Below are 21768 nucleotides of genomic sequence, written 5' to 3' on the forward strand. Positions count from 1 at the left end.
ACGCAGCCCCTGTGCTCCCTGTTTGTCTGCCAATGATTGTCCGTGTTCTTACCCTAGAGTACCTGATGATCAAGAGGGAGAGAGCTCTTCCTGTTCTATGGGAGAATAGGTTTCTCACTTATTCTTCCGGTTATTGTCCTAACCTGGGGTTCCAGGACAGAATGGGTATCTCCACCTTATTCTGAGAGCTGTGGGTTGAGTGTGTGACAGGGGCAAGGGGTCAGGGGCGGGGTGGGTGTGGTGCAGTTTAGCAGGTAGATTTGCCACCCAGGTTGAGGAAGGCTGGGAGGATTAACAGACTAATGTTGAGTCATTTTCTTTCTATATACCATGACATTTTGCATCTGGTTTTAGATCTTTGTTTCTTGTTGGCAGGGGCATAACATGTCCGGGAAAGAAGAAGGCTTGTCAAGGTTAACCTCGAACACGCGGGGGCCAACATCCTGGCCTCTGTGTGCGGCCAGAATGGTACTAGGAGCAGGATGGGGACTGGGATGTACACTGACATTTCTTCTCAGTTTCCACCCTCTTGGGCTTGGGGGCTGCAAAAGAACTGATCTAGGGAACTGGGGAATTTTGAAGCAATAGGAAATATGGAAGAAGCAGAACACTCCTCTGGACGGAGGTGCTATGAGAGTCATATAGAGAACCTGTGGTTGGGGCCATCCAAGGAATCAGTGCATGGAGGGAAGCACAGACTTTTGAGATGAAGGTTCTCATGATGGGTAAGGATTACCCGGGGAAGGTTGGAGAAAGAGGGTCTAACCTAAGAGGAACCTCTCCCCGTAGGGACACTGGGTTTTCCAAAGTTCCATTTGGATCCTGCTCCTGAACCAGCGCTCTAACTTGCCCATACCTCTCCATCTGACCTGGTCTGCCATCGCGATCTCCAGCCTTCCATTCAAACAAGGCCATTCTTACAGTATTGGAATCTCAGAGTGTTTGGATGTTTGGTGACATAGACTCTTTGAAGAGGGCCTCCTGCCCCGAACCCCTAACGGAAGCAGCTTCCCTTGCAGAATATTGCTGAGAGACAGGCCTCGAATGACCCCATCAGAGCCCAGTATGGCCACGTTGCCTCTGAGCTGAACATGGCATGGGTCCTGTGTCTGCACGCCCTCTGGCTTGAACCCGACCACAAGGAGAGGAGCCTGCTGTAGGTGTTATTGCCAGTGCAACCAAAGCCATCACCTGCTTTCATTATCTGGGAAAACCGAATCAAAGAAGGGCAAAGAAGTGTGCGTTCCCAGAGCATACCCTGAGCTCTTGGCTTCTTCCTGTGGCTCTATAGGAACAAAAGGACAGAATGGATTTGTTGGAGTAACGGCCCTAACATTTCTTTTCAGGTGGTGAGTAGGTGGGGTGATGTGTAGATACACTCTCTCTTGCCCGTGGAGTCTTACTAAAGACAGGACCATTGTTCCTTGTGTGGATCGAGGCCCCTGGAGATTCATCAGCTGAGAAGGGGAGTCTCACCATTTTAAAGACTTGACCTCTGGTCCCCGCAAGGCCCAGGAAACACTCTCTCCAATGACTATTTGAAGAACCCTGGCCAGAGAAGCTCTCACACTGCTTATATTAACTCTGATTGTGCTGTAGGGCAGTACACGAAGCGGGGGTGGGTGGGGAGGCTCTGAATCGCACAGCCTGGCAAGGGGCATGTCCGGCGAGTTTCCCCAAGTGTTCCCATGTTCCCTCTTGCCCCTCCCTCGCCCTCCCAGGACACCAGTCTCTGACTGGCCCAGTCCCACCTCAGAGTTCAGAGGCCTCAAGTCCAAGGACAGAACTGCAAGAGTATGGACACAAAACACCGAACAAATTGGGGGTGGGCCCGCGGCCAGTGCGGTGGGAGAGATGCTCCAGGGCCATTTTCTGACTTCTCAGCATCCAGGGTCTGGGCTCTGAGCAGCTGGGGGCACTGGGGTCTCTGGGGCAGCTGAGTGCTGGGAAGCACTTCACCCCCCTTTCTCCCCAGGGTTGTGGAGGAACACAGGCACAGGGGTAGGGCTGTGGGGCAGCAATATAGAGCTCAAGGGGAGGCCGGAGAGCAGACGGCAGTTTCATTAAAGCAAAGTTATAGCTGCCTCTGGAGCCTGTGGGAGGGGCCTCCGGGAAAGGGGTGGGGACCAGAGTGTCCGGTAAGGAGCACAGCGTACTGGTAATGTACTCCTCTGACCATGTAACGCCCCCCCCCCCCCCCCCCCCGCCCCTGGCACGCTGCAGCTGGGGACCCGAGTTTGTGCTTGATCAGGGCTTCGGAGGAGGGTGGCGTCAGAGGCGCTGGGGGCGGGGGGCTGTCCTGGAGGCCGCCGCCTCTGGGGTCCTCTGCGCAGCCCCCGCCCCGCAGTCTCTGGGGAGCCAGCAGGTGGCGCGGCCTCTTCCCCCGCCCTTCCCCGCCCCGGGTCTGGGATCCTCAGACGTGAGTCTGCATCCTCCGCTGCAGGGGTCGGCTGGGGTCAGAGTTTTGGGAGGAGGACTGGGAGTGGTGGGAGGAAGAGGCGGAGGCCTTGCTGGCCTTGTCGAACTGCACGTAGCCGTCCTGCTTGCCGCTGCTGCTGACGCTGCTGTCACACTGCGTGTCCAGGAAGGAGCTGCTGTCGCTGAGAGAGCCTCTCTGGAACTCCCGCTCGCAGAGCTCGATGGACGAGCTGCCCATGCCCAGCACGAACCTCTGCCCGTAGTCGTACAGGCGGCCCTGGCCGCTCAGGGTGCTGTAGATGTTGGTGAAGGACATGCCTGTGGGCACTCGCTGCTTGCCTGCGGGACGCAGGTCCGGCTGGCAGCTGCTTAGCGAGATGGTGGGCGTCGAGTGGTGCTCTTTGAAGGTGTTGACGCTGTAGTAGCCGTTGGTGGGGTCCTGGGAGGGGGCCAGAGCGAGAGCGGCGTCACTGGGTGGGCAGTGACCGTGAGGGGGGTTTTCTGGGCTGAGCCAGTCCTCTTTTACACAGGAAGGGCTGAAGGAGACACAGGAGGAAGGGGACAGCTGGGGACATGGTGGGGGGGGGGTTGCTGGAAGGAGCAGCCTGGTGCCCGGGGGGGAGGGGGCTGGAAGGTGTTCAGGGGCAACAGGATGCAACCGGTGGCTCTCTCCCCTGGCTATGTGTCACTATGTCAGGGCAGTGCAAAGCCATTTGAGAACCAGACTCTGTTTCTTGTTTTTGTCCAGAACATGGATACTTAGTTTAAATTTTTTTGTTTGTGAGGAAGCTGTAGGAGAGAACAGTGGGACCCCAGCGTTAACTCTCTTGCCTCCTTCGGCAGATGAGTGTCTTGGCTTAGGCACCTGTCCCCACGGTGACCTCTGGCCTCTCTCGGTTTCCTGTCATTGTTTGTCTGGATCTGAGGCTTGGGCATCGGAGGAGCTCCGAAGACCGGCTTCCACAGCTGGGACTTCTAACCTGCCACTATTCTTACCTTCAGGTTCTGAAACTCCTTCTCCTCCTCTTTGAGGACCTCCAGCTGCTTCAGTACTGAGTCTTGTTGGAATTCACCCCGGTCCATCTACAACCCAGAAACGGCCGCTCAGTGGATTGGAGGTGGGCTAAACGTTTGCTTCCCCCAAGGAAAAGATAGAGAAATGAACGCAAAAGAGGCTGGTCATCTCTGCCTCCCCCTCCCCACCTCCTCTGGCTGCCTGGCCCATGGAAGGCAGGTAAAGGAGGCAGGAGGAGACTCCAGATGTTGTCATTGTTCCCGAAGCCCCGTCTTGAGAGACAGAGAGAGACAGACAGGAGGGGTAGGGGTAGGGGTGGGGGCCGAGTGGGGGAGGGGAGGTTTGCTAAGACCACACTTTCTTCCCTTGGGCTAGATAGAGCATCTCACTTGGATGATTCCATTCAATCCATGGAGCATGTACTGAATTGTGGGCCAGGCGTACGCAGATTGAGGTGCATGAAGATATATGTGTACACATCAGGGAGCTGGATCTGTAGATAATTATAGGACCTCGACTGCTGGGCACTGAAGGCTTAATGAAGGTTTTTGGAAAGAATCACAATGCATCACTACCTGTGAGATGCTGGCAACAGGGGCCACACCTGTTATTCATAGCAATGACTTGAATGTCCTAAGGGTTATCTTCTTAGCAGAGGCCAAAGAACCTAGGGGCAAGGATCACTTCCTGCTTCTCTTTGGGTCCCCAGCACACCCGGTACAGCACCTTGTGTATCGTGGTCACTGACCAGAATGCTTTTGGAACGGAATCATATGCAATCATCTTGATTTGTCATGCCTAGCGCAGTGCCCAGTATATGGTAGGGCCGTCACAAATGTCCTGTTTCTGTTGGATGGATGAATGAAATGGCATAGCTCTAAATGACTGAAAATTAAAATAACAGACTGAAGGTGGAGAATGAAGCATGCTTGGCACACAGTGGGTACATGAATCTGAATAACCACAGTGATGCTTATTTTGTGGCACACAGATGCCTCCCCGGCGTCCCTTCTGCACGTGACATGATCTAGGACAGGCTCCCACCCACTCTCTGAGCTGGGACGTTTCTTGTTCCTTGTGACTCACTTTCTTGGTCTCTTTCTGGAGCCTCATGAATCAACCAGAGGGCTTCCATACTGTTTCATTCCAGCCAATGCTCTGTTTCTGCCTGGATTAGAGTTCTTTCCTCCCAGATTCAACTTCTAAGCCTGCCTCCCATCAGGCTTAGAAGAGCCATACAGGGGCCTGGGGGTAGAGGGAGTCGGGGAACTAAGGTCTCCCCAACGGGAGGCTTAGGGACAAAGCCCTCAGCAGGTCCCTCCCCCTCCACCCCACCCAACCACACACACCCTCTTAAGTGACTGCTGAGCAACCTGCACTCTTTTAGAGACAGTCTGAGGCAACCAGAAGTGAAGGGAATTTAAGGCCCTGTTTGGGATGGAGGACAGGCCAGGGTCCTTCCACACCAGCCTTGATGAAACCCATCTACGGAGACCCCCGTCCCTCTCCGGATCTAGGCTCTGGTTTCCACTCTTGTGATGTCAGGCGTCAGGCACTGTGTTAGGCCTGGAGGAAAGAGACATGCAAAGACTTGGGAACGTGCCCTTGGTGGGACTCCGAGAAAACTGGGGGGCTGACACGTAAGCAGAACGATGCACTATAAAAGAGGAACAGGCAAAGTGTTGGGGGGAGAGCAGGAAGTGCGTGGCTCTTCCCGCAGGGGAGGACAAGGACAGACAATTATGGAAGAGGTGACATTTGAGCTGATTCTCAAAGGAGAGTGTGAAATTCAACAGACAAAACCAACAGGCAGAGGGAAGAGCCTGTGGAAAGCCTCCAAGGTAAAAAAGACTCAAAGGCCAGGAACTGCAACGTTTTGGAATGTCTGGAGGGCTGGGTGCGTTTCGTAGGAAGATGGGGCTGGAAAGGCCAGCAGCCACCTCTTGATGAAGGAAGGGCCTGCTGACATGCTTGGTGGTCGGACTTTATCTAGTCGACACGGGGAGCCACCGAAGGATTTTAAGCAGGCTAGTAACAGGATCCGATTTGCATTCTAGAAGGACCCTTTTTGGGGGACTCTGGAGGGTGGGCTGAATCAGGTGGTAAAAAAAATAAATAAATAAGGTGGTGAGACCACTAAGCCGTTGTAATAGTCCAGGGAGCCACGATGAGGCCCTAGTAGGGAAGTGATGGTGGGATAGAGACGAGGGCACATATTTGAGACAGTTTTTTGAGGTGCAGTTGAAAGGACCTGAGAATGAGAATTAGAAAGAAAAAGACCAGTGAGGAAAATGTCTGTTCGATTCAATAATGTCGGTGAGCATCTACCAGGAACTGTGAGGCTCTGAGACACAGGGACGAACAGGCAGCTTGCTCACGGTCTAGTGGAGACAGATAAGGGAAGGGGTGATTTCAGAGCCACACGGTGGCTCCCGTTTCTTGAGCACTTAACTGTGTTCCTTGGGCTCCAAGCCCTTTTTGCGTTTACCCATTCAGCTGTCACCACCTCCCTGTGCTCTATGACTTTCATCCCCACTTCACAGATGAGGAGACTGAGGCACAGAGAAGCCCATGCTCTCCACGCCCTTGTCTGCTGCTGCTACTCCAAGGTATTTTAACCATGACATAGTATGCACTAGAGTTTTCTAGCACGGCTTTTCAGATTCCTGCTCGTATAACTGGGCGGATTACCGTCTATCAACGGGAATCAGGAAGAGGAGGGGCAGGCTTAGGTTTGCTGGAAAAGTTATGAGTTTGCTTCTGGTAAGCAGTCTAGTTTCCGAAGAGGAACCTACGTTTCTTGCAGACTTTTTGGGGGGAAGGGGTGGGGGAGGGGCAGGGCATGTACCAAATATCTATAATATTCATGTGTGTATAGAATTATGTATAGAATACCTATGTATTCTATACTGCGCCTGGGTGGCTCAGTTGGTTGAGTGTCTGACTTCGGCTCAGGTCATGATCTCGTGGTCCGTGAGTTTGAGCCCCGCGTCGGACTCTGTACTAACAGCTCAGAGCCTGGACTCGGCTTCGGATTCTGTGTCTCCCACTCTCTCTGCCCCTCCCCTGCTCATGCTCTGTCTCTCTCTGTCTCAAAAATAAATAAAAACACTTAAAAAATTAAAAAAAAGAATTATGTATTACGCAACAACAACGTTATGGCAATTTATGCATATGTCTTGTCTCTCTACCGAATAGTCAGGTTCTTTGAAAGCTGGGACTACATCTTCGAGTCTCCCAGAACACCAAGTGCAATGGAATAGACAGACGACAACTCATTGTTGGCTGAGAGTAGGTGTCTGACCTATTATGGGGGGGGAGGGCACATCTTGACCGATGCTCTACTTCTGGAGAGCATCCAGGCCACCAAGAAGCCTCTGGAACCAGGACCTTCAGGGCACCGAGATCGGGGTGGGGTGGGGATAAGATGGCGTTCTCACCATCAGCTGCTTGATGGTAGGGTGTTCCTCAGCCTCCCGACCAGACGCAGGCTCCTTGTGGACAATCTCCACTCGGATGTCATTCTTGGCCGACACAACCCCTTTGAGATCTGGACGTAAAATAGGCAAGGACAGATGACAGGTTCAGTCCTCATCCTCAGGTGTTAGGGCCTGAGATGTTAAGCCCCTGCTTACCCCCAGGGCTTACCCTTCAGTCCCTGAACTCAGTGGCTTCAGACTCCCCTCACCCCCCCCCCCCCCCAAGCAGAACACCCGTTTGGACGTGCTGTGGGCTGTTGGGGCCTCAGCTCTCTTCCTCTGTTGGCCCTACTGCATGCATTTCGGCCTCTCGCTGCTGTTGTCCTGGCTTCAGACGCCATCCACATCCATTTGTCTGCTTTACAGAGCTAGGTGCTTTTTATCCCTCTCAATTCTCACCTTCTTCTAGAAGTCTTCTCTGGCCTACTCTACCAGGCTCTGATCTCTCCATGTAGAGAGTCACAAATCTTACTGGTAGAAAGGACCTCAAGGTCCTGGGGCCAACCCCCCTTGCCCAAAGCGGAAACATCACATGGACCACAAGGGGTGGTCCAGTTCCTGTGTCAGTGTTTTCACAGTGGAGGTGTTAACGCCTTCTAGAGGGGGCGGCCCATTAATCGTCTGGAGAGCTCTGTCAGAAAATTCTTGCTAAAACATTCTCCCCTGTAATTTCCACTGAGAGGGGGGTGAGGGAGCTTCCAGGACCACCTCACTGGGGGAAGTCAAGAGGGCCAAGGCTGCGGAATTTGCAGTGGAGGAAACCTCGTGGGGGACATCCAGCTTTCTTCTAGTACATGAGAGCTGCCCAGCGGTGGAGGGAGTAGGCTTACTCTGATTGTTCATTTTGTGCCTTAGAATCATAGAACATTAGAGCCAGGGGGGCCACAAATGTCACACCATGTCATCCCTTGCTGTTAGACATGAGGAAACTGAGGCCTAGAGTAATGGTGGCTTGCCCAAGCTCACATGGCAGAAAAAGGTAGGGCTAGAAGACCGTGTCTCCACTGTTTTCCTCCACTCAGCCATCCCGTCTGACGCTTCCACGCGTGTGTCTGTCGCACGAAACGTCAGAGCTACGGCCGGGGTGAAACTCCAGGCACACGTGATTCTTCAAGAGTGCACCCGTGCCAGAATTTTATTGCTAGTGACTACAGACCTTTAAAAATCTTCACAAAGGGATTCCTCGAATGCTTTCCGGCACCCCCCAACCCCATTTGTAGGTGACCTGCCTTTCTGGTTAGACTAGCAGAAGTCAGAGGGGGCAAAGATCAAACCACCTCTCCCCCTCCCCGCCCTCCCAGATTTCTCTGCCTTCTATGCAGCCGCACGCGTTCCATCCAAAGTGCTGGCTGACTGCCTTGTCAGAGTTCCAGTTCGGTCCAGTTCCGCATCAGCTGAGAGCCCACCATGTGCCAGACAATACACACAGCACTGCACGTACAGAGGTGCAAACAAAGACCCCATCCCTGCCCCAGCAGCTCACAGCACCGTTAGGGCCCCCTGCTCATTGCACTCCTGCTTACTTGCTCTCCGGGGCAGTCTAAGCCTGGCCTTTTTCTCTGTCCCCCTCCCTGAGATCCCGGGGGTCCCTCCCGTACTTCTCTGGGAGCGTGCACAGCAGAAGGCCACGATGGTTGCCATAAGGACGAGGAAGGCCACGCCGGCTCCTACGGCCACCCCGATGATGACGGCCATCGGCACAGACTCTGTGGGAGAGAAGCAGGTGGGGCTGATGAGAAATCCAGGGAAACCGACTCTCCCCGAGGGGGCCTTAGCCAGGGTCCTGGACCACTGCGCTCAGGCCCTCCTGGGCAGTGCCTTGAGGGCTTGGGTGGGCATAGGCCGAGTCCAACAGGGGTCAGCTCCAGCGGGACTCAGGGTGGAGGAGGGGTGGGAGGATAGGGGGAGGGCAAGAGCAGGGGCGGGTGGGGAGGGAGGCAAGCAGACATGGGGCGGGGCGGGGCGGGGTGGGGAGGGCTACCCGGAGATGAGAAGCAAGGCTGGGTACTCTTTAGCTTCCCTCTGTACTAAACCAGGAATACTTTGTAGGGAAGTGGCTGCAGGGCCTGCTGGGCATCAGGGTAGTAGCCGCCAGAGGCCCAAGTCTTAGGTGCCGGGGTGGAGGGGGTTGGGGGGGGGTGCATGGGATCGCATCTCCCCCCTCCCACCTCTCTAAGGAGAAACTATCCTTTTCCTCGAACCTCCCCACCCCCCAGTCCTCCCGGGCCAGTGCTCTGGGCATCTAGGCAGCCCTCCGGGAGAGAAGCCTCCAGCTAGGCAAGCCCTCACTCCCTACTGAGTTTCTTTCGCAGTCTAGCGCCCTAGCCCTGTAGAGATGCAGAAGGGGAGGGGCAGGTATGGGGGGAGGGGTGTTCCAGATAGCCCTGGTCCTTCTGTGGTTGCATATGGGCCGGAGCACAGGATTTGGAGCCCTGAAGAGTCCACTGGGAATAGAATTAGAAAATGCGGGGGCAGGGAGACCTTACAGCCTGCTGAGTCCAAGCCTCCCATTTGTAGATGGAAACACTGAGGTCCAGAGAAGTCACTTGACTTGGTCAAGGACACACAGCTAGAGTCAGGGCAAATCCAGGCTTCCTCTTGCTCCCTACCTAGCTCTGTCTGCTGTATCACACAGCATCCTCTAAAGTTCACGTGCTTGGTACAGCCCAGACTCCATCACTTCTTCTGAGAAACTTACTTCACCTCTCTTTTCTCTAAAATGGGATAATTATAGTACCCAACTCAGGGGGTTGTTATGGGGTTTAGATGAGTGAATGCAGGGGCGCCTGGGTGGCTCAGTCAGTTAAGTGGCCAACTTCAGCTCAGGTCATGATCCTGTGGTCCGCGAGTTCGAGCCCTGCATCGGGCTCTGAGCTGACAGCTGAGCCTGGAGCCTGCTTTGGATTCTGTGTTTCCCTCTCTCTCTGCCCCTCCCTTACTCTCGCTCTGTCTCTGTCTCTCTCTCAAGAAATAAATAAACATTAGATGAGTGAATGCAGGTAAAGGCCTTGGAACTGAGCCTGGCTCCAGGTCTATTCAAGTATTTTCTCCTGTTTCTGTATGGGAAGAAATGTAGCAGGTCAGAACCTTAGATGAGAAGAAAAGTCCTTTTAGAGCCTCCCTGTCCCCTAACCTGTCCCACATCGTCAGTGTGGATGACTGCAGGACGTCTAGGGATTTGTCTTGGGCTGGGGGTTAGCCTCTCATTGCTGTTGTTTGCTTTAAAGCGAGGAAGAGAGGAAGAAGCCCTCAAGCTCCGGCCTCTGGATGCAGCTGGGGGGCGGTGGCGGGTGTCTTCCCCCCAGGGGGAGCAGGTGCCTGGGGATGGCAGTATTGGTAATGATGCTGGTACTCTCCTTCCACCCCAGGGTTATGCACAGTAGTGCACTCATCAGCTGCCTCTTGGTGGCTGAGATCGCTGTTAGAGTGACAGGGGAGGGGACAGGAGAAGGTGGATGTGGAGAACACTCAGGGATGAAAAATGGGAAGTGTTTGGGTTGGGCTCAACACTCAGAAGTAGAAGAGGGGACCAGAGCTCAGTAGAACTCAGACCCATGAGCTTGCTTTGGGCAAATAAGATGATTCTATCTCCAGGTTTTAATTCTTTTAGGAAAGGAAAGCTCATTGGTTCTGTACTTTTGACTTTTATTAATTTGCGTTTGATTTAGTTCCTCCTCGATTCCTAGTGAGTCTCCTTGGAAAAACTGGAGTCTTGTCTCAGACGAGCTCAGAGCCAAAGGATGACCATGAAAAGTTCCTGAAGCTCTCCATACCTCAATATTCTCCCATAAAACTAGAGAACCAGGCAATGAATGGTATCTAAGGTGACTTTTGACTCTGGCATCCTGTGAGGCCACCTTTCCTCGACTTGTTAACAGCTGGGAAGGCACCGACTTATCTGGAGAACTGTTCCTGAGTGGGCAGGCAGGGGCAGAGAGAGAGAGAGAGAGAGAGAGAGAGAGAGAGTCTGCTGGGAACGGGGGGACCACCGGGGTGGCATTCCCTGTGCAACCCGCTTGTGTATTTTCTCCTTGCCTGGCTCCCTGAGGTCTGCTCTAGGCCACCTGTGCAGGTTTTACTTCTCAGATGTCCCCTGGAGAGGGCCTGGAGGGAGGGGAGGCCTGCTCAGCCTCTCCTCCTTCCAAGGAGGGGGACTGGACTCTGCCATGAAGGAGGGTGTCAGGGACTGCAGATGAGTGTGAACAGACACAGGTGAAATGGAGACAGGAAGGCGACACCACCTCCAGCTCTGGGAGTGGCTCTGAGGGGTGACAGGGAGAATACAGCAGGAGCTCTACTGTGCTGCCTGGGAGTTGGCCTGTGCCAGGGCTGATGCTCTTAAAGGGGCATGTCCGCCCAAAGGGGAGGGTGTGTGGGCCCCACAAGGAGTCTGATGAAGGAACTGGCAGGGCCTAGCTCCTTCAGGGTCCATGTGGCAGAGGACCCCCCACATCTTCCTTATGGTCTTTGTCGGGCCCCGTGGAGTCTGGCTTGCAATGCCCTGATTCTCCTTTTGGGTTCCCGCTTGGACAGTCGGGGCAATGGTCCTCCTGTGGGTTCCCAAGACAGAGCCACTGAATCCTGGGAGCCCGATGACCGCTTTGCTGCTGGGAGCCTAGAGAGGGAGGCACTGCCCAGCAGCCTCAGCAGGGTGGGTGCGATGACAATTCCATGGGGAGCGGTGTTGGGGAAGGGGGGCAGAGGCAGCTGAGCGGAAAGCATGGATTAGCATGGATTATGCAGCCAAGGTGCTGGGAGGCCCTGGCATCCTGGGAAGCACGGCCAAGCTGGTGATGATGTTGAGAAGCAGGAAGAGTCAGGGAGAGCCTGGACACAGAGGGAGGCCAGGCCTGGGGGCGAGCTGACCCGAGAGGGGAGGAGTGGGGCTTCCAAGAAGAGAAGGGATGGGAGGGACAGAGGAGGAGGGGCAAGAACCGGTGTCTTGGGCTGCGAGGAGCCTTTGGGCTCTGGTGGCAGTGACAGAGGGGACAGGTCTCTGGAGTCCGTGGACCCAAGCTGGCTGGGAACCCCTCTCCCTGCTCTGGCTGCACTAAAGCCTGGAAGCGGGGGGAGGGCAGAGAAGTTAGTGGCCTGCGCAGGCCTCCCTCCCCCTTTTAGGGCCCCTCCCCCACTAGCCCAGAGGTCCCTTCCTCCCCGCCCAGGGAGCTCTCATGTCTCCTTCCGTACCTGCTTCCAGCCCGGCTCCCGACTTCATTTCCGAACCTGTTTGGAAATAAAGCAAGCGTCCACAGCCAGGGCCTGGCTGGCCAGGGTGGGGTGGGACTGGGGCCGGCCATCTGGTGGGGATTGGGATGAGGGGCTCCCTCCTCTCTCACGGTTCCGGGACCATCCCACAGACCCAAGCTAACTGAACTGAACTTGGAGTTCTTTCAGACTGACTTAGAAGAGACTCCAGAGCGGGGGAGGGACCAGAGAGAGAAGTTAAGCTTGGGAGGGTGGGAGTGTCTGGAGAGGTTGGGGTTTGAACACTAAGGGGAGGGCATGGAGGTGGGGGCACTGAGGGGAAGACATGGAGGGCAAGCAACGGGGAGGGGGCGCTGGGAGGGTTTAGGATGATGTGTAGATGATAGTATGCAAATTATGTGCAAAGCATTATGCAAAGCAGCACCTATTAGTGAAGAGGTGTAGGGAGACATTGATCCACAGGGTAGCGCTGAGGTCCAGAGGGTCCAGCTGAGACCACCTGCTGGGCCCAGAAACTCTTGCCGGGGCCTGACAGCCTGTGGGTGAGCCTTCATCTTGGAGGAGTCAGACACCACCAGGGCCGAGGACCCTGGACCGTCCTGTCTGCCACAGACCGAGTCCCCTGGCAAAGGGGCAAGACGTGCCGCCCGTCCCAGGACCAGTCGTCCGCTGAGCTTCTGGGAACCGTGCTGCCGCGCCCCTCTGAGGCTCCCACCCTCTCGTCCACATGAGACCTTAGAGCAGACACTGGAGTTCTCAGCATCTCCCTGACCAGGAGCTGGGCAGTCTGTACATGGGGCCACAGTGGGGTGAGCCTTGTTCCTCCCCCTTCTCCTCTTCCCTCTCACGCACCCAGCAGGTCTGAGCCCTCCTGCCCAGCGCTGCCCTCTGATGGGGGCGGGGGGGGCCCTTCAGAGCACAGTGGTGTGTGTGTCTCCTATGTTCCTGGAGGAAGTACAGGTGATCTGAACCTGACCCCCCAAGTTCCGGGGACTGGGGCAGCTCCAGTGTTGCCCCTTAGCCTAGCACGTGCACTTTGGGGGACTTTCAGGTGACCGGACTGGCTTGTCATCTTAACAGGCTAGGCCAGGCTCCCCAACACATCGCTTCCGGTGTATCCCCGCAGGGACAGTCCTCAGTGGATCACACACCCCTAAGGGCACTAGGGAAATGCCAAGTGCACAGAAGCCAGGGCCCTTAGAAGCTGCTGGAAGGCTGATCATGGCAGTCAATTTGGCTTGCTCTGTGGTCGGTCACCTATCCCTGAAACGTTGCCCTGAAGAACCATCATCCTCAGCAGTTTTCTCCCCATCTCCTTTCCTGGTGTGGGATAATGGCTTTGCCTTGGGGGAACTGGACCAAAGAGGGCCCCTTCGGTGACCTGACCAAGGCCGTGTAGCACGTTAGGAAGAGCGCTGTGACTTGTCCTTGGGCTCAATCTGCCTGTAGCCTTAGCTGGGCTCTGTCCCCTCAGGACCCCGGAAGACCTCGCCTGGGGCCCTGCCCTAGGTGGGGAGGGGGCCTGCTGGTCCCATCACCCCCTGGTGGCCCCGGAGGCTCCTACCTTGTTCCTTGAGCCGGATGATCTCCGTGTCAGAGCCGAAGCTGTTCCAGGCGGTGCAGTTGTAGATGGTCTGGAAGTCAGCCCGAACGATGTTGCTGATGGTCAGGGTGGAGATGACCCCCTCCTCGGTGCTGACCGTCTCCACCGTGTAGCGCCCTGACGTCCCGGACTCCAGCACATTCTCCTTCCAGGACCAGGCCTGTCCGAGTTGCTCAGTTAGGAGAAGATGCCTACCAGAGCCACCATGCCGCCTCCCAGACGGTATTTCCATCGTCTTAAGGGAAGCCTTAAGTGGGTCTGCACTGGGACATTTTCCAGGCAAACAAGGAACGCTGTGGCAGCGATTGGAGCCCTCCCTCGGCTGGCCTGTGCGGGTACCCCTGACCCTGTGCTGCCCTGGCAGGTAGAGGCAGAAGACCAGCCCCAGAGTGACTGAGCCTCGTCTTGCGAGAAGGTGGTGGTCAGTGCAGGCAAATGCTTGGAGGGCACCGGGGAGCCAACAGTGCTTTCTCATGCTTGGGGCGGGTGACATTTTGGACTGGATCATTCCTGGTTGTGGGGGCTGTCCCACGCACTGAGGGAAGTTTGGCAGTATCCCTGGCTTCCACCCACTCGATGCTGGGGGCCCCCTTCCAATTGTGACAAACAGAAATGTCTTCAGACAATGGTAAATGTCCCCGGGGTGGGGGTGGGGGGGCAAGATTGTCCCAGTTGAGAACCACTGGCCAAGAGTCAGAGCTCTATGAAGAGTGAGATCAGGAGTGAGTGGACTATTCTGCAATGGGCATGTGTTACAGTTATCATTTAAAAATTTTAAACACGTGTATTTATTTATTTTGAAAGAGAGACAGCGTGTGGGAGAATGGGGGGAAGGGCAGAGAGGGAGGGAGAGAGAATCCCAAGCAGGCTTCACCCTGCCAGCACAGAGCCTGATGCGGGGCTCGGTCTCACAGAGAGTCGAAACCAAGAGTCGCACACTTAATTGACTGAGCCACCCAGGTGCCCCTCATTTTAAAATATTAAAGAGTGACGCGAAAGGGGAGGTGTAGGTATCAGTTCTATGGGTGAATTCTTGCAATTTTTGTGTGAATTTTTGGATGGTGAGTGAATTGAATGCCCGAGAAAGTATGTAACAGCAATAATACTCTGATAATAATCGGAGTTTACAGAACGACATCTTTAGCTTTAAAGCCTCAGCATCCCAGCCTCTGGCAGTCACAGGCACCTGTTGTTCAGTGCGCGTCCCCTATGCCCTCCCTGGCACCACCGCACTGTGGGAGGGTCGAACAGCCCTGTGGAGCTGACCCTGGGGCAGTCTTCTATGTCCTGATAGAATAGTTGTCTGTCCTAGGCAATGGGGATTTACTAAAAATAGTATCTGACTCCCAGGAATGCTGGAAAATGCTTATCTTTGTTTTCGTGCCTGGGCTTGCACCAGTTTCCGATGGACTTGGGTGAAGACCCTTGCTTTTGCAAACGCAAACACCCAGCAGGGCAAAAGTGTGAACTCTTCAGGCTGCCTTAGCTGCACTGCGGGCGTGAGTTTTGAGGAAGGGAGGGGAAATGGAATGATACTTTTAGAGGCGAAACCTTGATAAGTGGGGTAGGGCTCTCTGTGGGCATTAGGGCGGTGGAGGCCAACATAGAAGGACTCTAGGGCATGCAGAAAGGGAGTCTGCGGACTATAAACCACACCCTTTAAGATTTTGCCAAAGTTTGCCTTGAACCCAGGAAAGGGAAAAAATCACCTGGTTTTTTTTTTTTTTTTAAGTTTTTTTTTTTTTAAATGTTTATTTATTTTTGACAGAGAGAGAGAGAGAGAGAGACAGAGCATGAGCAGGGGAGGGGCAGAGAGAGAGGGAGACACAGAATCCAAAGCAGGCTCCAGGCTCTGAGCTGTCAGCACAAAGCCCGATGTGGGGCTCGAACTCACAGACCTCAAGATCATGACCTGAGCTGAAGTCAGACGCTCAACTGACTGAGCCACCCAGGCGCCCCTCACCTGGCATTTCTTTCAGCCAACCTCGCTTGCCCCTCTGCTCCCAGCATGCAGAATTTGCTTGGAAGCATTACTGTTAGGGCACAGCTGGACAGCAGAGTTAAATGCACTTGCAGATGAACCCTGGGATCACCTTGTCTTCGTGATGCCTTTCCAAGAGAGACAAGGCAGGTATACTTTCCCCCACAGAGGACAGGAAGCTTGGAGGTTGTGCACTGACTGGCCCAGTGGTTACAAGCTGCGGGCTGAGGTGACCCGCCAGGCTGCTGGCTGTGCTGGCAGAACCCCAAACCCTCCCCTCCCGGCCCCAGGGCACTTACAATTCGGTCGGGGGGCGGCGTGCTCCGGATAAAGCACTTGATCTGACCCTTCTCCCCGTGGAGGGCATGCTGGGTCTGGGTGCTGGAGATGATGGGGGGTCCTGTGGGGGAGACAGCATCACATCAGGGATTCAGGAAAGGCAGGTTCCCTGGCTGGACCCTTCTTGGGCTTGTTCAGAAGTTGATCCATTAATTCAAGTATTCAGCAAACATTTACCAAAGGCCTGTATGTGTAAGGTAAAGTGCAAGGCAGGAGACTCGAAGATAAATTAAGCGTTCAGTCATAAACCTCTCAAGGGATGACGAGTGAACGCTTCTAAGTCAGAATGCCCAGAAGACATAAATAACTGTAATAAAAGGTGGTGAGTGTTTGCACAATGGAGCAGTATGGATGAAGTGCTGACCGACTTCAGAGGAGAGAGAATAGTTCTGCCTGGCGGATGGTGGGGAAAGCTTTATGAAGGAGGTGGGAAACTGAGAAGGGAGTAGGGGAAGTGTCTGGGAGGAAGGCCACTAAGTAATGCTGGCTCTAATGTCACCTCCGCCTTACCCAGCGGTTTCCATTTTCAAGCTGTTTTCCCCCACGGCCAGGAGAGGGTGCTCTTGCCTAACAAACCAGGAGTCCTTGCAAGGTTGGGCAAGCCCGGGAGGAAGAGAAATAAATGGTGGGATGTTGTTCCTCTACCAAGGGGAGATCACATTGGGGATCACCAATGGCCGGACACGTTCACAGCTCTCATCTCTTAGGTGTCTTAGGAGAGCCCGTGGTTCATTGCTTTGCCTGCTTCCACTTACACACCAGGTGAGACCACGCTCCAAAGCTGATCCTGACATCCCATCTAGTGTGGCGGGGGGAGGAAGGGAGAGAGAGACAGAGAGAGGGAAATGTTTGTCGATGTCTCCAGGAGTACCTGCCTTATCCACCTCATCCCACAGCCTAGACAGTCCACCTGGAACCTGCAATCTAAGAGTGCTTCCCGTCCAGTTCTGCCTTTTATCTAACCTAAGTCTTTCCTACAGGACTCCCACCGGGCAGGGAAAGGGGGAGGGAGGAGAGGCTAATTCAGCCATTTGTTCAGCTAACTTCCTGGCTGGATTGGGCGGTTGAACAAGGGGTGTAGGGATGGAGACCTTCATGTTCCCTTCCCAATCCCCGGGGCAAAGGTTGGAGCTCTGGTGGCGGAAAAGCGAGGAAAAAGAGCTAGAACAAGGGATCTGGAGGACAGGCAAATTTATGCTGGGAACAAAACAAAATTCGCTGTAAACATAATTGCTGTTTATTAGCCACCTTAATTAAAACAGATTTGCATTTCTATGAGTACCTCTCAGCCAACGGGTTTGGGGGGGTACTGGGAGACACTCAGGTGACTGCTACTGAGTTCAGGATGGCTAACAGCTGGGACCCTCCAGATAAGGGCTTCCAACCCGGGGCGCCTCTGAATGTGGGTGGGGCTAGTTTCTCTCTTGGATATTTATGCTCCAAGAAGTCTTTGGCCAAAAAGGCAGGAGGGCTGGATGTTTTAGGAACTTGGAGGGCACTTTGTTTCGCTGTTAGCTGAAACTAATGATACCACAAAACTGTTTCCCTTCACCTCCCAGGAGCTAGGAATTCTCCGGGGGTGGTCCTCAGGCATTCTAAAAGCCATCAGGCAAATGCGTGTGTTTAAGGGCTTTTTAGAGGAAAAAAGAAATCAGAACAAAGGTAGATGGGGTTGGGCAATCAAAGCACAGCGGGAGTGTGGTTTATCTCCCCTTGCCCATAGATCCCAGGTTGGAGCCAAACCAGTTGAGACATGTGCCAGTTTGCTCCCCAAAGGGCAATGGGACGCAGTCGCCCACCAGCCGGGATCTGCTGTGAGGAGAACCCCATCTCGTTTTGGATCCTTTCATACTGTCCTGTCTCTTGAGCCCAGTGTAGGCCCCTTTCCAAAAGGCTCCGCCATCCCTGCACCTGTTCTCTAGACAGTTCCTCTCCTGTGCCCGGCTGGCAGGCTCTTCCCCCTGGGCCACTTAATCCATCCCCGGGCATCAGGGCAAGATGACCTTAGTTTGGCAGAAACAAACGAACGGCTTCCTTGCTTCACTCTGATCCCTTGGGCGTTTCTCTTCCTGGAGACCTGGGGGAGCTGGTGCCAAGACTGGCGGCAGAGGAGGGGGTGTAAACATGATCCCTGGCAGGTGCAGATTAAACCCTGGGTAAGTGCCAGGGCACAGGCTGGGGTGCCCCTTCCAAGAGAAATGTCCCTCCAATGTGTACGTCCCTCTCACCCCCCCCCCCCCAAGAAACCACTTTGAATCCCTATTGGGAAATGCCTGAATGTGTAAAGTGGCAATGGGATGTCAGTCCCTCCTTTATCCACCATTTCCCCTGAAACGAGGATGTTCCTTGAACAGCTTCAGGCGTGGGGACCCTGGAGGCCACGTGGGAGTCTGAAGGCCCCCAGCCCGGTGGCCGCAGTCATGGGCAGGGCAGCGGGGGAAGCTGCTGATTTCACCAGGGCCTGGTGCCGGAGCTGAGTGTCAGACTCCAGAGCAACAGGAAAAGGCTGCAGCCTGTGTTGCCATGGATATACGGAGGCGCGCGATCAGATGCTGTTATTTTTAGCCCTGCAGCGCCAATTTATTGGTGGTGTCCTGGGGACACAGAGGAAGGCAGGAAGACTCCTGAGTCAGGGTTCTGCCCAGGACAGGTGGCCTGTGAGTGCCCCCGGGGTCTGAGCAGATTCACCCTCCCTCTGGGGCTGCCCTGGCTCTTGGGGAGGAGGACAGGAAAAGAAATCGATGGAGGGGGTCTGGCTAATGAGGAAGTCAGAAGGGGATGGCTGTGGAGGCACCAGGCCGGTTTCAGTTTGCCAGGGAAGGGGGAGAGTAGATGAGGCTGCCTGTGGGCAGCTTCCTGGATCAAGATGAAGCCGACGGGGCAGATTTCTAGAACACGACTCAGCCCCTCCTCAAGACCCCCATCTGGGGACAGGACCCAGAGGCCCTGTACCTGTGGGTCTGGGGCTCAGAGCCCCAGGACTTTGACCTGAGGCATGAGGCAGACTACGTGGGGCGAGGGGGCTTGAAAAGGGAAACCAAAAGCCCGGTGGAGAGAGGAAGTTTGGAAACACCAGAGGGACTTGGCCTTAGCTTTTCTCACTCTCTCAAACGGGCAGCTTTGGTTCCCCACCATGGCCCAAGCACGTATCGTGACAGGGACGTTGGATTTCCATCTTGGTGCTACAGGCTTCTCGGGTCTGACCCAGCTTCTCTGTGACCTTCTGTATCCCACCATCCGAGCCTGGTTCGACGCACCATCCCCTAAATGTGTCATTTAACAGTCATCTAGTAACCCGAACTGTGTTCTTGGAGAGATATGAAAACGCTCTCCTGCTGTAATGGTTTTATCATGTGTAATAAGACACGCTCTGTGCCTTCAGGAAGACCCCCTGAATGCTTGGTCTTGCGGAAATTGTGGCAGGTCTCTCTGCTTGAGCAGCTCTAATGCAGTGGGAAGGCGCCAACCAGGAGTCACGGGAGATGCTCCCTTAAATGCCCTGCAGGGCCAAGGTCAAGGTCAAGGGTAGACACAGAATCTAAATTGATTGTCTAGTGACCCTCTGACCCTCTCTGCCTGGCCAGGATAAAATTCATTAGTTACCACTGTTAGGGCTGGGACCCCTTAGGAGTAACAAAGAAGGAGGAAGGTGACCCATCTAGCCAGGTCCTTCCTCCTCTCGGGGCTGGGCTTTGACACAGGCTCAAAGAGGTGGACAGAATTGCTATGGATCCAGGGTTGGAGGTGGGAGCAAGGTCCAGAACCAGCGACAGCCCTTCTGAGGCAATGACTGGGACCAAGATGCCTTGGGCCCCTCTCTGCTCCCTCCCACCCCCCCCTAGCATGAGTGAGGGTCTTACCATTGACTGTCAGGGTCACCTCTCGCTCTCCAGCTCCCACCCGGGGCACCACGGCTCTGCACACATATTTCCCAGCATCCTCTTGACGGACGGTTTTGAGGGTCAGTGTCTTTTCATTGCTCAGGACCTAGGAGAATCGGGGGAGGATCAGATACAGAAAACGGAGCCCGGCTCTCTCTGTGTCCGAAGAGAACCCGAAGAGCTGAGAGGCAGGCCTGCTGGACGTGACAACAGTCTCCAGCACCTCAGTAAGAACCAGGGGAGGGGTAGGAGGCAGGGTGGCCACTGAGCTGTCCAGAGGAGGTTCACAGCACAGACGCCTCGGTGTCTAAGGGCCGGGCACATGGGGGAAGGGGTGAGTGTGGAAGGGGGAGGGGCACCTCCTGGCTGGGGTCCTGAGGCTTTTTCACACAGGCAGGGCTCCCCACCAGCCGGTTCCGGGCTGGTCCCGCTGAACTTGTTTGGGGGTGCCTGCACCTGTCTTTTCTGAGGCATTTTCAGTATCCTTTTGAGATAGAGTTTGGGGTGACCCAAAGACTTTGGCATTAGCTAGCTCTGAGTTCGAATCTTGACCTTGGCAGTGACCACCTGGGTGGCTTTCGGCAGTTGCATATCTGCTCTGCTGAGCTTTCCTTATTTCTGCAGTGGGGGGCAGTTGTGCTCATGGGGTGGTGCAGTGCCGGCACGTACTAAGCTGCACAGAGGTCGGTTTCTATCTGCCTCTCCCTTTACTTCCCTCCCCAAGGCTCTCGCTGGTCCTCCTGAGGGGAGGGACGTCTGATAAACATACACACACTAAAGAACACATATATTTTAAAAGAGGAACACAAGAAGAAAGCAGCGTTTAACTCAAAAGCTGAAGGATTACTTAACTATTTGGGGGAAGTTGAAAAGCCTTTCTAGAGACTTTTACTCCCAGCATTATTGGTGGCCGCCAGCTTTTTTTTTTTTTAAGTTTATTTATTTATGGGGGGGGGAGGGGCAGAGAGAGGGGGACAGAGAGAGAGCATCCCAGGCAGGCTGGACACTGTCAGTGCGGAGCCTGATGCGGGGCTTGAACTCATGAACCGTGAGATCACGACCTGAGCCAAAATCAAGAGTCGGATGCTCAATTGACTAAGCCACCCAGGCGCCCCCACTTGCTTTTTCTTTTTTTTTTTTTTTTTAGTAGAGTTTGTGATAGGACAAAATGGTTCAATGTGTTTAGGGTTAAAGGGGTTCATGTGGGTACTGGGGTCCCTCTCCTCTTTTTTTTAAATTATTTTTCTTTATATTTGAGAGGCAGAGAGAGACACAGTGCAAGTGGGGGAGGGGCAGAGAGAGAGGGAGACACAGAATCCGAAGCAGGCTCCAGGCTTTGAGCTGTCCACACAAAGGCGGATGCAGGGCCCCGAACTCACAAGCTGTGGGATCATGACCTGAGCCGAAGTCGGATGCTCAACCGACTGATCCACCCAGGCGCCCCATCCCTCTCCTCTTTCTGGGGCTCTTCTCCCTTCAGATCACCCTGGAGGCTGATGTCCCCAATCTAAGAGTGTGAGGGGCCCCAGAAGGCGTTCCCATGGTCAAAGGCCCTGTGGGGTCTGAGTTGAGGACTTACCACACCAGAGCCCCGCTTCATCCAGACGATGGTCAGGGATGGGTTGCCTGTCCAGGCACAGCTGAAGACGGCATCAGAGCCCAGATCCACGAGCAGCGATTGGGGCTCCGTGGTCATCCTGGGCCCAACTGTGAAGGGAGGATGGGGGAGACAGGGCTCTTGATGGGTTGGGAGCTTGAGGAGAGGGGTCCCAGAGAGGGACACCGGAAGTAAGAGACCCCTGTCCTCCAGCCTGGCCTCCCTTGGGCCCACCCACTGGCAGCAACAG

General features: G+C 54.7%; 1 protein-coding gene and 1 long non-coding RNA gene across 6 annotated transcripts in view; one reads left to right on the top strand and one right to left on the bottom strand.

Moving 5' to 3' along the window:
• Positions 1 to 2340: 2340 nt before the first annotated feature.
• On the top strand, positions 2341 to 6811 carry LOC122231325. Of its 3 annotated transcripts, none has more exons than XR_006208514.1 (4): positions 2341 to 2419; positions 3421 to 3536; positions 3809 to 6042; positions 6632 to 6811. It is a non-coding gene; the product is annotated as an uncharacterized LOC122231325 (long non-coding RNA). The 3 variants fall into 3 exon arrangements; XR_006208515.1 differs by lacking the exon at positions 2341 to 2419 and adding an exon at positions 2753 to 2825; XR_006208513.1 differs by lacking the exon at positions 2341 to 2419 and having other exon boundaries at positions 3077 to 3536.
• KIRREL3 (kirre like nephrin family adhesion molecule 3) overlaps positions 2399 to 21768 on the bottom strand; it is a 546659-nt gene continuing 527289 nt past the window's right edge. For 2 of the 3 annotated variants that reach the window (XM_042959076.1, XM_042959078.1), the window contains exons 9-17: positions 21501 to 21628; positions 19901 to 20027; positions 16001 to 16101; positions 13682 to 13880; positions 12100 to 12135; positions 8511 to 8618; positions 6874 to 6983; positions 3415 to 3501; positions 2399 to 2857 (exon numbers count right to left, since the gene is read on the bottom strand). In XM_042959076.1, coding sequence (XP_042815010.1) covers positions 2414 to 2857; positions 3415 to 3501; positions 6874 to 6983; positions 8511 to 8618; positions 12100 to 12135; positions 13682 to 13880; positions 16001 to 16101; positions 19901 to 20027; positions 21501 to 21628 — 1340 coding nt within the window. In that variant the 3' untranslated portion in view covers positions 2399 to 2413. The remainder of the gene's footprint in view (positions 2858 to 3414; positions 3502 to 6873; positions 6984 to 8510; positions 8619 to 12099; positions 12136 to 13681; positions 13881 to 16000; positions 16102 to 19900; positions 20028 to 21500; positions 21629 to 21768) is intronic. The other variant, XM_042959077.1, reaches the window with a different exon arrangement.

The sequence above is a fragment of the Panthera tigris genome, chromosome D1 (assembly GCF_018350195.1).
Source record: "Panthera tigris isolate Pti1 chromosome D1, P.tigris_Pti1_mat1.1, whole genome shotgun sequence".
Classification (NCBI taxonomy): domain Eukaryota; kingdom Metazoa; phylum Chordata; class Mammalia; order Carnivora; family Felidae; genus Panthera; species Panthera tigris.